At 38.1% G+C, this 12,453-nt stretch overlaps 1 protein-coding gene across 2 annotated transcripts; it reads right to left on the reverse strand.

Annotated features, from left to right (window-relative positions):
* Positions 1-3,306: 3,306 nt before the first annotated feature.
* Positions 3,307-11,171, reverse strand: LOC120635342 (zinc finger protein 845-like). Of its 2 annotated transcripts, none has more exons than XM_039906321.1 (5): positions 10,862-11,171; positions 9,977-10,106; positions 8,543-8,638; positions 6,847-7,017; positions 3,307-5,111 (listed from the first exon to the last, which is right to left on the reverse strand). In XM_039906321.1, exons 1-5 carry the CDS (start codon positions 11,024-11,026, stop codon positions 4,012-4,014), a joined length of 1,662 nt encoding a protein of 553 aa, XP_039762255.1. In that variant the 5' UTR covers positions 11,027-11,171; the 3' UTR covers positions 3,307-4,011. The 2 variants fall into 2 exon arrangements, with proteins under 2 accessions (XP_039762255.1, XP_039762254.1); XM_039906320.1 differs by having other exon boundaries at positions 6,847-7,026.
* Positions 11,172-12,453: the final 1,282 nt, after the last annotated feature.

The following is a 12,453-nucleotide window of genomic DNA, read 5'->3' on the forward strand; positions in this document are numbered from 1 at the left end:
ATACATTACAAAATAGCAAACGACTATAGTTGGTAAATCTTAAAAAATTACTAAGTTCTAGAAGTCTTGGTTGAATCTATATTTAAAGGGTACGCGTCGGCATGTGAATTGCGATGTGCACAAAACTGACTCTCCATCCCATTTTAAAACAGGCTTCTGCTGCCTGCTGTAAAATAAATAAAAATATAAATATACACGCATCGCCATCAAGTCCCAAAGTAGCTTGTGTTATGCGTACTAAGATGAATAATATACCCACATAAATACTTATTACATATAGATAAACACCCAGGCACTGAAAAACATTCATGTTCATCACCCAAACATTGTCTAGATGTGGGAATCGAACCCACGGCCTTGAACTCAGAAAGCAGGGTCGCTGCCCACTGCGCCAATCGGCCGTCAAAATGGGACGCATACCCTTGAAACAAAGTAAAAGTGCAAGATGCGCGAGAAGACGTACTCGCGGCCGATAGACCACATCTTTCTATACTTATAACAAAACTGTAACTGGAAGATTTCTGTACATTTAATATATTTTGAAAATTTTGATCGGGGTATGCTTTATAATCGATACTGGGTTCCAAATCAGATTTTTATTTGATTTTTGTCCCGTCTGTCTGTCTGTTGGCGCATCACGTGAAAACTACTGAACGGATTTAAATAAAATTTGTAATAGTGGTAGCTGGTATTGTTTCTAGTCTCAATGCGCCGGGTCGACTGACTGACATGCTTTTTTTTTGCTTTTTTGGAAGGACACTTGCCGATAACCACCTGAGGGGTTGCTACGGCGTCACTGGGGGAGTGGGGTGAGCGCGAAAGCTCGCCATGAGAAGAGCCCCAGGGCTCGACGACATCGGGGGGAGAGTGAGAGACGTCGACCCGAGGGGGCCTCCTGCGAGCACTCGGACCTCGGCTCGGTTCGACGTTAATCTGACTGTTGGTGGACTTTTGAACTAATCATTGTTTAGTCCGATCACCCCCGTGACCGTGGTAAGGATCCAAGTCCGGACGACGTCAGAAATCGGGGCCCTCGTCTTCGCTGGCGAAGACGCTGTGTATGTTGCGTGTGTGTGTGTTGTTGGGACACGTTGTCGGTAGTTATTTTATCGTCGGGGTCGTCAAGGACATGCTTCGGACGTCGCCGCTTTGGCTCGACGTCGGGGACGGGGGTATAAGTGGACGGGGGTTGGGGTGTCGGACTGCATTTTCAAAGTAGGTCTTTGATAATGATTTCATGTACTGGGCATGTATGGTGGGAAGATCGAGGTCTCGGTGGAGATCTACGTTGCGCATGAACCACGGACTGTCCGTGGTCATACGCATAAACTTGTTCTGCAGGACTTGAAAGCTCCTGTAGGAGCTGTGAGGGCGATGGGCGAATACGACGCTGGCGTATGTCATAATGGGACGTATGCACGTTTTATACAAGGTGACCTTGTGACGGAGGGATAATTTGCTTTTGCGGCAAATCATCGGATAGAGGCGACCCATCACATACGCAGCCTTGTTGCGGGCCTTGCGAATGTGTGCGGTGAAGCTCATTCTATGATCGAACGTTACTCCCAGGTATTTGGCCTTGTCTTGCCAGGGTATGGGACGCCCGTAGAGGGTGACCTCTGCGGGGTTTACCGTGAAGCGGCCTCTCGGTTTGCCCGTGAAGAGCACCGCTGCGCTCTTCTCGGGGTTAACTTCGATCCTCCAGAGGCGGAACCACTTGCCCAGCAGGTGGAGCGCCTTTTGGAGTCGACTTGCTATGTTGCTCTTTTTGGGATCGGTCGCAAAGAGAGCGGTATCGTCGGTGAATTGGGCCAGTTTGACCGTCGCCGGTAGGTCGCGCGGAATGTCGCTCGTGAAGAGCGCGTACAGAAGTGGGGAGAGCGCGGAGCCCTGAGGGACTCCCGCTCGTATAGGTCTAGGGGATGACTGACATTAGGCCAGAGTGGACCATTTATGTCAAATTCTCGGTCGAGAACTCTTTGTGAGCTATCGAGTGTGAAAGTACACGACCGCCACGCCATTGGAGATTCTTTACTTAATGGTAATTCTTAAATAATCTAATCGTATTACTAAATAATAGTTCTTTTAATTTACATTCAGTGGATTTAAATAATATCTAATTTTACCATAAATGTTAACCGCTTATTTTACTACTTTAATTACTTAAATCGATTATTGTAATCTACGGTTAAAGCTAGTCGCCGAGATGAATACGAAGCAACTCGAGTAGAACTTATTGTGTGTGTTTTTTTAATTCCAGACTTTTCTTTTATTTGACGGCCGATTGGCGCAGTTTGCAGCGACCCTGCTTTCTGAGTCCAAGGCCGTGGGTTCGATTCCCACAACTGGAAAATGTTTGTGTGATGAGCATGAATGTTTTTCAGTGTCTGGGTGTTTATATGTATATTCTAAGTATTTATGTATATTATTCATATATTTTTATTCATCAGTCATCTTAGTACCCATAACACAAGCTATGCTTACTTTGGGGCTAGGTGGCGATGTGTGTATTGTAGTAGTATATTTATTTTATTTATTATTTATTTATTACTTTAGTAATTGTAGGTTAATAATTTAAAAGATGATGATGACTTATTTAACTTAACTGAAGCGGTGAAGCGGGTAGGATTCGAGTTCACTTTCGGGTTCCAGCAAGCACCTCTAAGTTATACGCGTTTTAAGTAATTAAAAATATAACTCTTGCTTCGACGGTGAACGAAAACATCGTGAGGAAACCTGCATGCCTGAGAGTTCTACATAATGTTCTCAAAGGTATGTGGGCCAGCGTGGTGTACCTTATCCCCTTCTCATGGCGGGAGAAGACCCGCAGGGTGATTACGTATCTCGCGACAGGTTTGCGACAGGCGTATATCTTGCAATCACTGCTGTCAAACGTCACTTTTGCATACAATAAATAAACAAAAGTGACGTTTGACAGCAGTGATTGCCAGATTTACGCCTGTCGCAAATCCGTCGCGAGATATGTAATCACCTTGCCGTGCCCTGTAGTGATGAAAGAAGTAGATGAATTTGACTTGCAGTTCTGTTATCTGATTCGCTGCTGTGTCTTGCAGTGACTTGCAGTTTTGTAATCATTACAGAACTGCAAAAGACCGATAAGTGTGAAAAACACCACAAAAGACCCATCCATGTCGATCAAGTTATTAGGATTTTAGCTATATATAAACAGAAAAAAAATAATAAAACATAAAGTATTTTACTAATAATTTAATTTTTAATTTTACAATTTTACGTACAATTGTTTATATTTTACATTATGAATACTTTTACTATTATAAATTAAAATAGGTTCATCCCGTACCTACGTTAAAATAATTAATTATTCCTGCATTATCAAGAAATGTTTGTCAGCGTTCGTTCCACGATTACTTTCTTTTTATTTGAATAAAAGTGGAAAGGATAAAATAGGTACATATAGTACCTAAGTTTAAATAATTAGTTATTCCTGCATAACAAGAAGTGTTTGTCAGCGTTTTATCTAAATAAAATAAGGTTTTTTTTTTTGACAAAAGTAAATTGGAGAAAATGCAAACATGCCTTCGCTATTTCATATTGGCTAGTTCATTTTCTTATTTCGTGGAGCAATAATTAACATTTTATTTGTAGTAATAACATTAGTTTTTGTAAAATGCGGTATTAAGCACCACCGATATGATTTTTGATCCATTTCCATTATTAAGAACATTTTAAAACGCAATCTGTTCACTCGATCGCTTTATTTACACACAGATGACGTCACGTGGTTTGATGAGACCGTTTACGCGGCAATTTAAAAGTCTGTTATGGTTTTTGAGTTCATTAAACGCTGGATTTTTTTTTGTTATATTTATTTATTAAACTCAAAATAAATAAGTAGTACGATTCCCCACTGTTCATAGTAATTTTCGTCGAGTGTGCGTATGTTCTTTGTATATCAGTTTCATTGTACATCATGGGATTCCGCAAAGTGACACCTGCAATCTTTCCCATCTTGTATAAACAAAAACTGTGTTAATTATTAAAACTCGCATCCATATCGAATACATTATGGTGACTTTTCATATGACTCTTCAGACTGCTGCTCTGCGTGAAACCAGAACTGCATATATCACATTTATACCTCCTTCCGTTATTGTGAGACCTCACATGCTCCTGCAAAGACTGGAGTCGAGGATAACTCTTGTCGCAGAACTCGCAACGGAAGTTCCTTTCACCAGTGTGAGTTGCCATGTGTTCTTTCAACCTGGAAGGCAGGTAGAACCTCTGGTCACACAGATCGCATTGATGGTTGAAGATTTTGAGATGATTTCGTCTGTGGTGCTCGATTAACGTTTTCCGACGATTGTAAACCTTATCGCACAACTTGCAAGGAAACGTTCTCTTGTCCCCGTGCACCTCAATCAAGTGCCGATTCCGTAGTGCGTAAGAAAGGAACGCGGCGTCGCATTTATAGCAGTTTATAGTCGGTATTTTCTCATGCACAGTTGCAACGTGCAATCCCATACTGTATTTCGACTTCAGATTCTTCCCGCATATCTCGCAGGGGAAGTTAGCGTCGATTTTGCTGTGGCTCTTTATGTGCGTGCGCAATGACTGATGTTCCAGGAAGCAAGCGCCGCATACGTCGCACGTGAACGTGCCGAAGTGGTCCACCATGTGCTTCTTTAACGAGTCGAAATAAGGGAACACTGCATTGCATTCGGTGCATGTCAAATTGTTCAAGGTCAACTTGAATTTCAAGAATTCGTTGGTTAATGGGTGTAGAAACTTTCCGTGCTGCGCTGTTATATGGCTCTTGAACGTGTCGAGATCGTGAATCTTCTCCGGGCACAGTCTGCAATCGATTCTGGTGATATCGATTTTCGGTATTTTCTTGTTCTCTATGGAACCCTCGAATAGGTCAGCCGGCGCGTGCGTTAGGGTGTGTTCTCTAAGTTCAGTGGGATTTGTGAATTGGTCCCTGCAATAGTAGCAGTAGTAGAAACTGATTCGGTTGAGGAAAGGACAGACGTATGAGTAGTTTACTATAGTGACGGTATTGCTAAGGGCCATGCGGTTTTGGTCCATGGATTCTGCTTGCTTTTTCGCTTGTGGTTTCTCTGCGGGTAGTTCTGAAAAGTTGTGACATAGACATAGACAAAACTGTTCCGCTATTTAAAGAAAGAACTCAAAGCGCATTTGTTGCAGCAACAAAAAAGTATATAGTTCTTAAACCAAAATTTTTGATCTTAAAGCAATTTTGTAAGCAAATATAAAATTTCAAGAAAAAAAATCTTGAAGTTTGTTTGCTCAGTCAAGTAAAATCTTATTATGAAAGGGTTTAGTTGACAAATAATATAATAAAATATGTTACAATTTCTTTTTTTTTTTTTTTTTAGCTTTAACAATTTAGCTTTTGATTGAGATTTTTAGCAACTTTCTCATTCCCAGCAATATCTTCAATGATTTCAAAATTAGTAAGAAATTTAAGAGTTCTAATTTTATATTACGTAGTAATAACATATATACAGAATACAGATGTCTATGCCCACGGGTGTATATTTCATACCTTCTAAAAATATTAAATCAAAAGAATCATATTTATTTTTCATAAGTAAACACTTGTTGTACAGTACTACAAGTGTTTACTTATGACAACCCTATTGAAGATAAAAGACCGACACGCGCATAGTACCTACGCCCCGCGACGAGTACCTAATAAAGTGACAGGAGTCACTTGTTTTTAATTTCGCATGTGATGTTAGGGCTGTGTCGGATTTCTTTAAGTAAAATCTATGGCAGTGGATTACTCAAAAACTATTAGCGTTCCGGTTTCGCAGATAATTCTCGGATACAGTACATAATGTACCTGTAAAGCCCGTGAAGTATTATTTTGATTTACACGTTGTTATTAATACGTCCCACCCATAGAAGTCTTATTAGCAAGACACTTGAAAAGACACTCGTCGCCAAACGAAGCCTCCCACTGGCCTTCCCACTATATAGTATACTAGATAGTCAAACGTTTGTATTTTTTACAACAACGTACAATAAATAAATAAATAAATATACTACGACAATACACACATCGCCACCTAGCCCCAAAGTAAGCGTAGCTTGTGTTATGGGTACTAAGATGACTGATGAATATTTTTATGAATTATATATACATAAATACTTAGAAAATACATATAAACACCCAGACACTGAAAAACACTTAATGCTCATCACACAAACATTTTCCAGTTGTGGGAATCGAACCCACGGCCTTGGACTCAGAAAGCAGGGTCGCTGCCCACTGCGCCAGTCGGCCGTCTAACAATAGCTGTTTTAGAGGCTAAGAGGCTATGTAGTTTAAAAATTACGAAAGTCATTAACCGTTACGAATGTTTTGTTAAAATTCGAGTGCCCAGTCTCGATCGCGGCGACAAATTGACGTGTACACGAAATTTCTAAGGCCGCTTAGATTCACACAACAAGATGGAGTCGAAGCAGTCCCAGTGAAGGCTCAAAGACAAAACCGAGTAGAAAACTTCATCATCATCATCATCTCAACCAATTGACGTCCACTGCTGGACATAGGTCTTTTGTAGGGAGTTCCACAATGCACGGTCCTGGGCCGCTTGCCTCCAACGGCTCCCAGCTACTCGCCTGATGTCATCTGTCCACCTCGTTTGGGGCCGACCTACGCTGCGTTTACCGGTGCGGGGTCGCCATTCCAGCACCTTAAGACCCCAACAACGTCCATCGGTTCTCCGAGCTATGTGCCCCGCCCATTGCCACTTCAGCTTCGCAACTCGCTGAGCTATGTCGGTAACTCTAGTTCTTCTACGGATCTCCTCATTTCTGATGAGGTAGAAAACTTACCTGGCTCTAATAATTTATCCAGTTTCCTATGCAGCCTTTGTATTTTGCCAGTTCTCAGACGCTCTTTGACATTAGTCTTTTGACTGTTCCGTGTTCTTTTGTAAGACTTCTGGTCCGCGTTGCTCAGATCTGTGATCTCAGTTTTGTCGATTTGTGTATCCATTATTGAATCTGCAAACACTGTATGTAGATGGAGTACCCCACAAAACCATTAAACCTTTTTCTTATACATATGAAATAGTGGATAGAAAGATAAGCTTAATTTGCTATACTCCGCGAAAAGCAGGAGAATGTGTATGCTGTTTTTTCAATCAAAGTCAAAGTCAAAAATATCTTTATTCAAGTAGGCCCACAGGTGGCACTTTTGATGCGTACATAAGAATTACACGGTAGTGAGATGATGGCGATAACCACATTCGTAAACTTAAAACTAAAGCTACGAGGGTTCCAAACGCGTCCCGGTCTAAGAAGAAGCCCACAACAAACTTAGCCGGGTGTTTTTTTTTTTTGTTATCGCCATCTCACAATGTCATTTTAAATCTTCATTACTCCACAACAAATAGATCCTCGGCAATGTACCCTCTACGCACGTTGCGCTCCGAAACCGGAGCATCCTCAGGAGATGTTGACTTTACAATTAATAATTGGGTGGGACCTTACAACGTGTCGATTCGGGACGGACACGAGTCGTCGAAAATAAAAGCCCCGGGATGGGTCATTCGGGAATTTATATTTTCTGAGTTTTCTCCGGTCCGGTCTGGTGGGGATCCAATGTGCATAGAAACCGATTAGGAGTGAGTATGGGTTTAAAATAATTTTATATGTTTACTAGCTGTTATCCGCCCGCTTCGCGTGGCATAAATATAAACCTGTCTCTTCGATCACTCTATTTATTAAAAAAAAAAGCCGCATCATATAGTGACTGTGATTGTGATTGGGATTGATTATGATCGTGATCGTGATTGTAATTGTGTTGATAGTGATATTCTCACTATCACTATCACGGTGATAGTGATAGTGAGAATTTCGTAAAATCCGTTCTTAGCTGACCTTCACTCGGCGAAAGGAATATTCCTACCAAATTTCAAGTCTCGACGCCTTATGGTTCCAGAGATATCGTGATGACTAATATTATAAATATAAATGTAACTTCTGAACTCCAAGCAGACGAAGTCGCGGGCAGAAGCTAGTAATGTTATATATAATAATAAAAGGTTCGTTACGATCCATATTTTAAAACATATATACCCCCCCCCCCCCCCCCGGTAATCCCCCCGTTTTTTGATGTGGCATTCAATTTAGTTGTAGTTCTAAAAAAAAATTATTCAGTATCGCTAAGCCTAAGGATTAAGTATTAAGGTTTGCTGCCGTCCGCTGAGGAGTTCTGTGCTCTATCTCCAATCACATTCGAAATTAATATATTAGAACCTCTAAAGTACAAAAGTAATTATTTAAATCGGTTATCACTTGACGGCGTTATGGAGTAAAATCGTCAAACACATTCGTCCCCTCTCCCAGAAGAACTGAGCTTTACTTCGGGATAAAAAGCATCCTATATTACTTCTAATACCTTCAGGAATATGTTTACAAAGTTTCGTGATGATCCGTTTAGTAGTTTTTGCGTGAAAGCGTAACAAACGAACTTACATTCACATTTATAATATTAGTAGGGATATGGATAATATAGTCAACTCACCCTCTTGATGACCAAGCGAATCATCAACATTGTCATTGCAATCAGAATCGCAAGCTTCCTCATCTTTAACTTCTAGCTTAACATTCTTATTGCTTTCTGGAATTAAAAAATTAATTAAATAATTGTTTGATACTAATACTGAAAAGTATTTACAATTATTTTACCCCATCATTTCACCACCTACTGATGTAATGAATGAATGAATATACTTTTATTGCACACCACAAAAGGTACATAGAAAAAAAAAAAAAAAAAGTATAACAAAACAACGTATACAATTTTGCGGTCTTATCGCTTCGTAGCGATTTCTTCCAGGCAACCCATTATGAAGATAAAAAACAGGTACAGAAAATAATGAGGTGGTGCATATATACATATACCAATAAAATAAATATTTCATTACTTAAATATATACATAGAATATATAAAAAACAATATTTGTAAAGGTAATTAAATAAATTTAAAATGATATTTACTTAAAAAATATATAATATATTAATTATGACTCAAAATAAATAAAATAAACAAGTATCCTCAACAATAAATAATAAAAAATGAAAAAAAGAGAAGAAGGGAGCAGTGACCTATCCCGGATCATCTGTTGATTGAGACAAAAAGTGATCTTTCAGAAGTTTTTTAAAAATTTGGACAGATTTTGCCTCTCTAATAGCCAAAGGCAAGGCATTCAAAAGCTCAACAGCCTGAATATGAGAAGGCACCTTTAGGATCAGCTTCCGTGCGGAGAAGTGGAGTGGAAGGATGAAACAATACACAGTAGAGAACAGAATGTAAATGTAAATTCCTGCGAAGTCGGATGGGCAAACACTTGAGACGATTGATAAGTGCGATCTATGGGCCAAAAAAAAAAAAGAAAAAAAAAAGAATGAAAAAAAGAGAAAAAAAGAGATAGCCCCGTGGTTAGGACTTCGCCTTTACTTTCGGGGAGGGGAGAGTTTGAATCCTACTTGTAACTTTTATAAGTTATAATTATAATTAGAATATTTTGATTATTCACTCGCAACGGTGATGAAAAACATCAAAAACATCATTAGGAAACAAGAGTTCTCCGTAATTTTCTCAATGGTGTGTAAACTCCTCCAATCCACACTGGGCCAGAGTGGACTACTGCCTGAACCATTCTCACTGTTGGAGGTGACCTGTGTCGTATAGTGGGCCTTCAATGGGTTGATGTGATGATGACGACGCTTAGTACTAATTAAAGTAGAATTGGGCACATGCAGTATAAGGGTGACCTACTCAGCTCTGTGTTACTGTTTAAAGGAAATACTTGCTCGCTGGTTTCCAGTACGGACCCTTATTGTGATCAAAAGGTAACTAAGTAGGGTAATGTGATATAAACACTGAAAAAACTATACTTATATAAGCCTACAGCACACTTTATCAGATTTGCTGCTACCACCAGTCGATCCTTACCGTGGCGTGCCTCCAAAAACATCTGCTCAGACTGCAGAACCTGTTTCCTAAAGGCACTGGCTTCTCTTAGACGACTCACACATGTAGCGCATATACAGCAGTCAGTATTGTCACCATCTAGATGTGATAGCTGTAATACAGAGTCAATGTAACTAAATATATTTATTTCTCAGACTCTTGTTTTTAGAGACTAAAAAAAGACTCAGAAGGCACAACAAAGAAGTTGGCAAGAAACTCAACAGTTGCTCTTTTTTTGGTTTTTATTAATAAAGTGCAATTGTGAGATAAATGATAAATGTGAGTTTTAAAAATTTGATATTAATTACTAAGAAATTTCCAAAATGGTGTAGATTCACCCATTTTCTTTGTACACTTTATCCAGGGACACACTGTATATACCTATATGATTTAAAAATATATTTGTTTAATCACCTACAAACAATACTTTTTCATATGTTTTATATTACTTTACGATACTAGTATATTAATATTTGTCATATTAATTTGACTGCCATATTATCAAATGTTACACTTATACTAGTAACGTCAAATGTACTGCCAAGCTTCACAACGCCTCGCCGGATTTGCCTCATTTGAAGTGGTACAATGTAATGGCTCAGTACATGAGGCTACTCTTACAAACTCTTTTTCAAATCGTCCTACCTTATAACCCAACACTATTACAGAATGCTTTACCGGTACAGCATTTTTCAGTCATTCAGTACATGTTACTGCAGTATCGAAGTTCTTAGTACGTAATAAGGCTAGCCGATACTGCTTAGTATAAGGTAAATATCTCCCATAACCAAAACAGTATAGCCCGCTACAATCATTAACTGCATCATCTCTTAGCTAACTTTTTAAATATTTAAAAGTATAACTTACGAGGAGACCAAAAACGTCCATAAACATGTCAGAGTACACCTCCTTGGAGTCCATGAATTCGTACTCCGAGGTGAGGAGGCGACATTTCTTTATGGAATGGCAGCATCTGCACAAAGCGGGGTCTACTATGGGCCCCCTGTTTTTCTTTGAATTAATACTGGCCATTTTTATTTAACCAAATTGTTGTTATTAACTACTTCCACATATTATAACATTCACATTTACATACTGAACACACAAATAAAACTCTTCTTCGCCTTTAAATTTTAGTTTTATCAAATGTCAAAATGATATCTATTTATTTGTGACATCCAGCCTCAGCATGAAACAGAGAGCATAGAGCACAAAAAACCAGTTCGACATCAAGCTTTTAACATAAACAAGAATTGAATTGAATTGAATCAAGCTTTTAATTGTACTACACAGATTATATACAAAAAAATTTGGAAAATCCAAAAGTGCACGCCTCATTAATGAACCATGTATATATAAACTTTTTTCCTCATTTATCCTATTGTATGATATTAAGTTGTAAATAAGTAGCTAGTTTAAGTATTCCATATTATTAAATTATATTATTATTAAATCCATATTATTATACTATTTAATCCTTTCCTGATCCTATTAATTCTTTTCGAAATTCCGTTTCCTTTTTATAAAAAACTTAGTTTTTTTTTCAATGTAAAAAGATTCCTCGTTTAAAAAAAAAAATTATAAATAAGAACAACACTTGACCACAGAATAAGCAATTGACTATGGTTCAATCGCTCAGCGCGCAGAACCAATAAACCAAAAAGAAGAGAAGAAGTGCACGCCTCATAATCTCATTTTTTTCACAATAAAATTGAATTTTTTTTAACTGAAACTTTCAATGCTCATTACAAATTTTTTTTTTTCATATTAATTATTATTCATTTTTTGTAAACAAGACACGGGAATGTCATAATGATTGCACATTGAAAGTTACAATTAATATTAGCTAGAATAATTACATGGAAATTTAACGACAGTGAATTGAACGCTCATATTAACTAAAAAATTATTCCGATACGATCATTTTTTCGACCAATTTTGATGCCACATACACCCGTCCATACACGGACGTCCAGAAAAGATTATGTTTAATGTTATTATTTACTATGTTAAACAAAAAAATTGTTATTGAAATGTATTTTATGTGCCTGACAAATTATTTGACTTGATATTAGTGTACTCAAATTAACCTGTAAGTGCAATATAAATAACAAAAAATCAATTTCAGTTTCGAGAAAACTGCTTTTTTTGAAATGTCGAGAGTAGAGCACAACCTCAACGCTTCGCTTATGAGGCGTGCAATTACAAATATTCTAAAGTGATCAGCCCTAGATAAAGATCACAGAAAATAATTTACTACCACGACTTTGTATCATCATTTGTACCATCCACTTAACCACGTATTTTATTCCTATTTGTATCTCCATTGTATTAATGTCAGCGCCATCTGTTATTGAATAGAATGTATTATATATTGAAAAACTGCCCTAAAATACGTATGTAGATTAAAATCCGAAATTTAAGAGTATTTTGTGAATCATAAGATAAACTACCCATTA

The sequence above is a fragment of the Pararge aegeria genome, chromosome 26 (assembly GCF_905163445.1).
Source record: "Pararge aegeria chromosome 26, ilParAegt1.1, whole genome shotgun sequence".
Classification (NCBI taxonomy): domain Eukaryota; kingdom Metazoa; phylum Arthropoda; class Insecta; order Lepidoptera; family Nymphalidae; genus Pararge; species Pararge aegeria.

What these genes read in the sequence shown, in the direction of transcription:
- LOC120635342 (XM_039906320.1), bottom strand. Translation starts at nt 11,026, where the DNA reads ATGGCCAGTATTAATTCAAAGAAAAACAGGGGGCCCATAGTAGACCCC. An exon ending in GTTTTTGGAGGCACGCCACG is followed by an intron (nt 8,639 to 9,976) that starts GTAAGGATCGAC and finishes TTTTAATTCCAG; the next exon opens with AAAGCAATAAGAATGTTAAG. An exon ending in TTCGCTTGGTCATCAAGAGG is followed by an intron (nt 7,027 to 8,542) that starts GTGAGTTGACTA and finishes ATCTACATACAG; the next exon opens with TGTTTGCAGATTCAATAATG.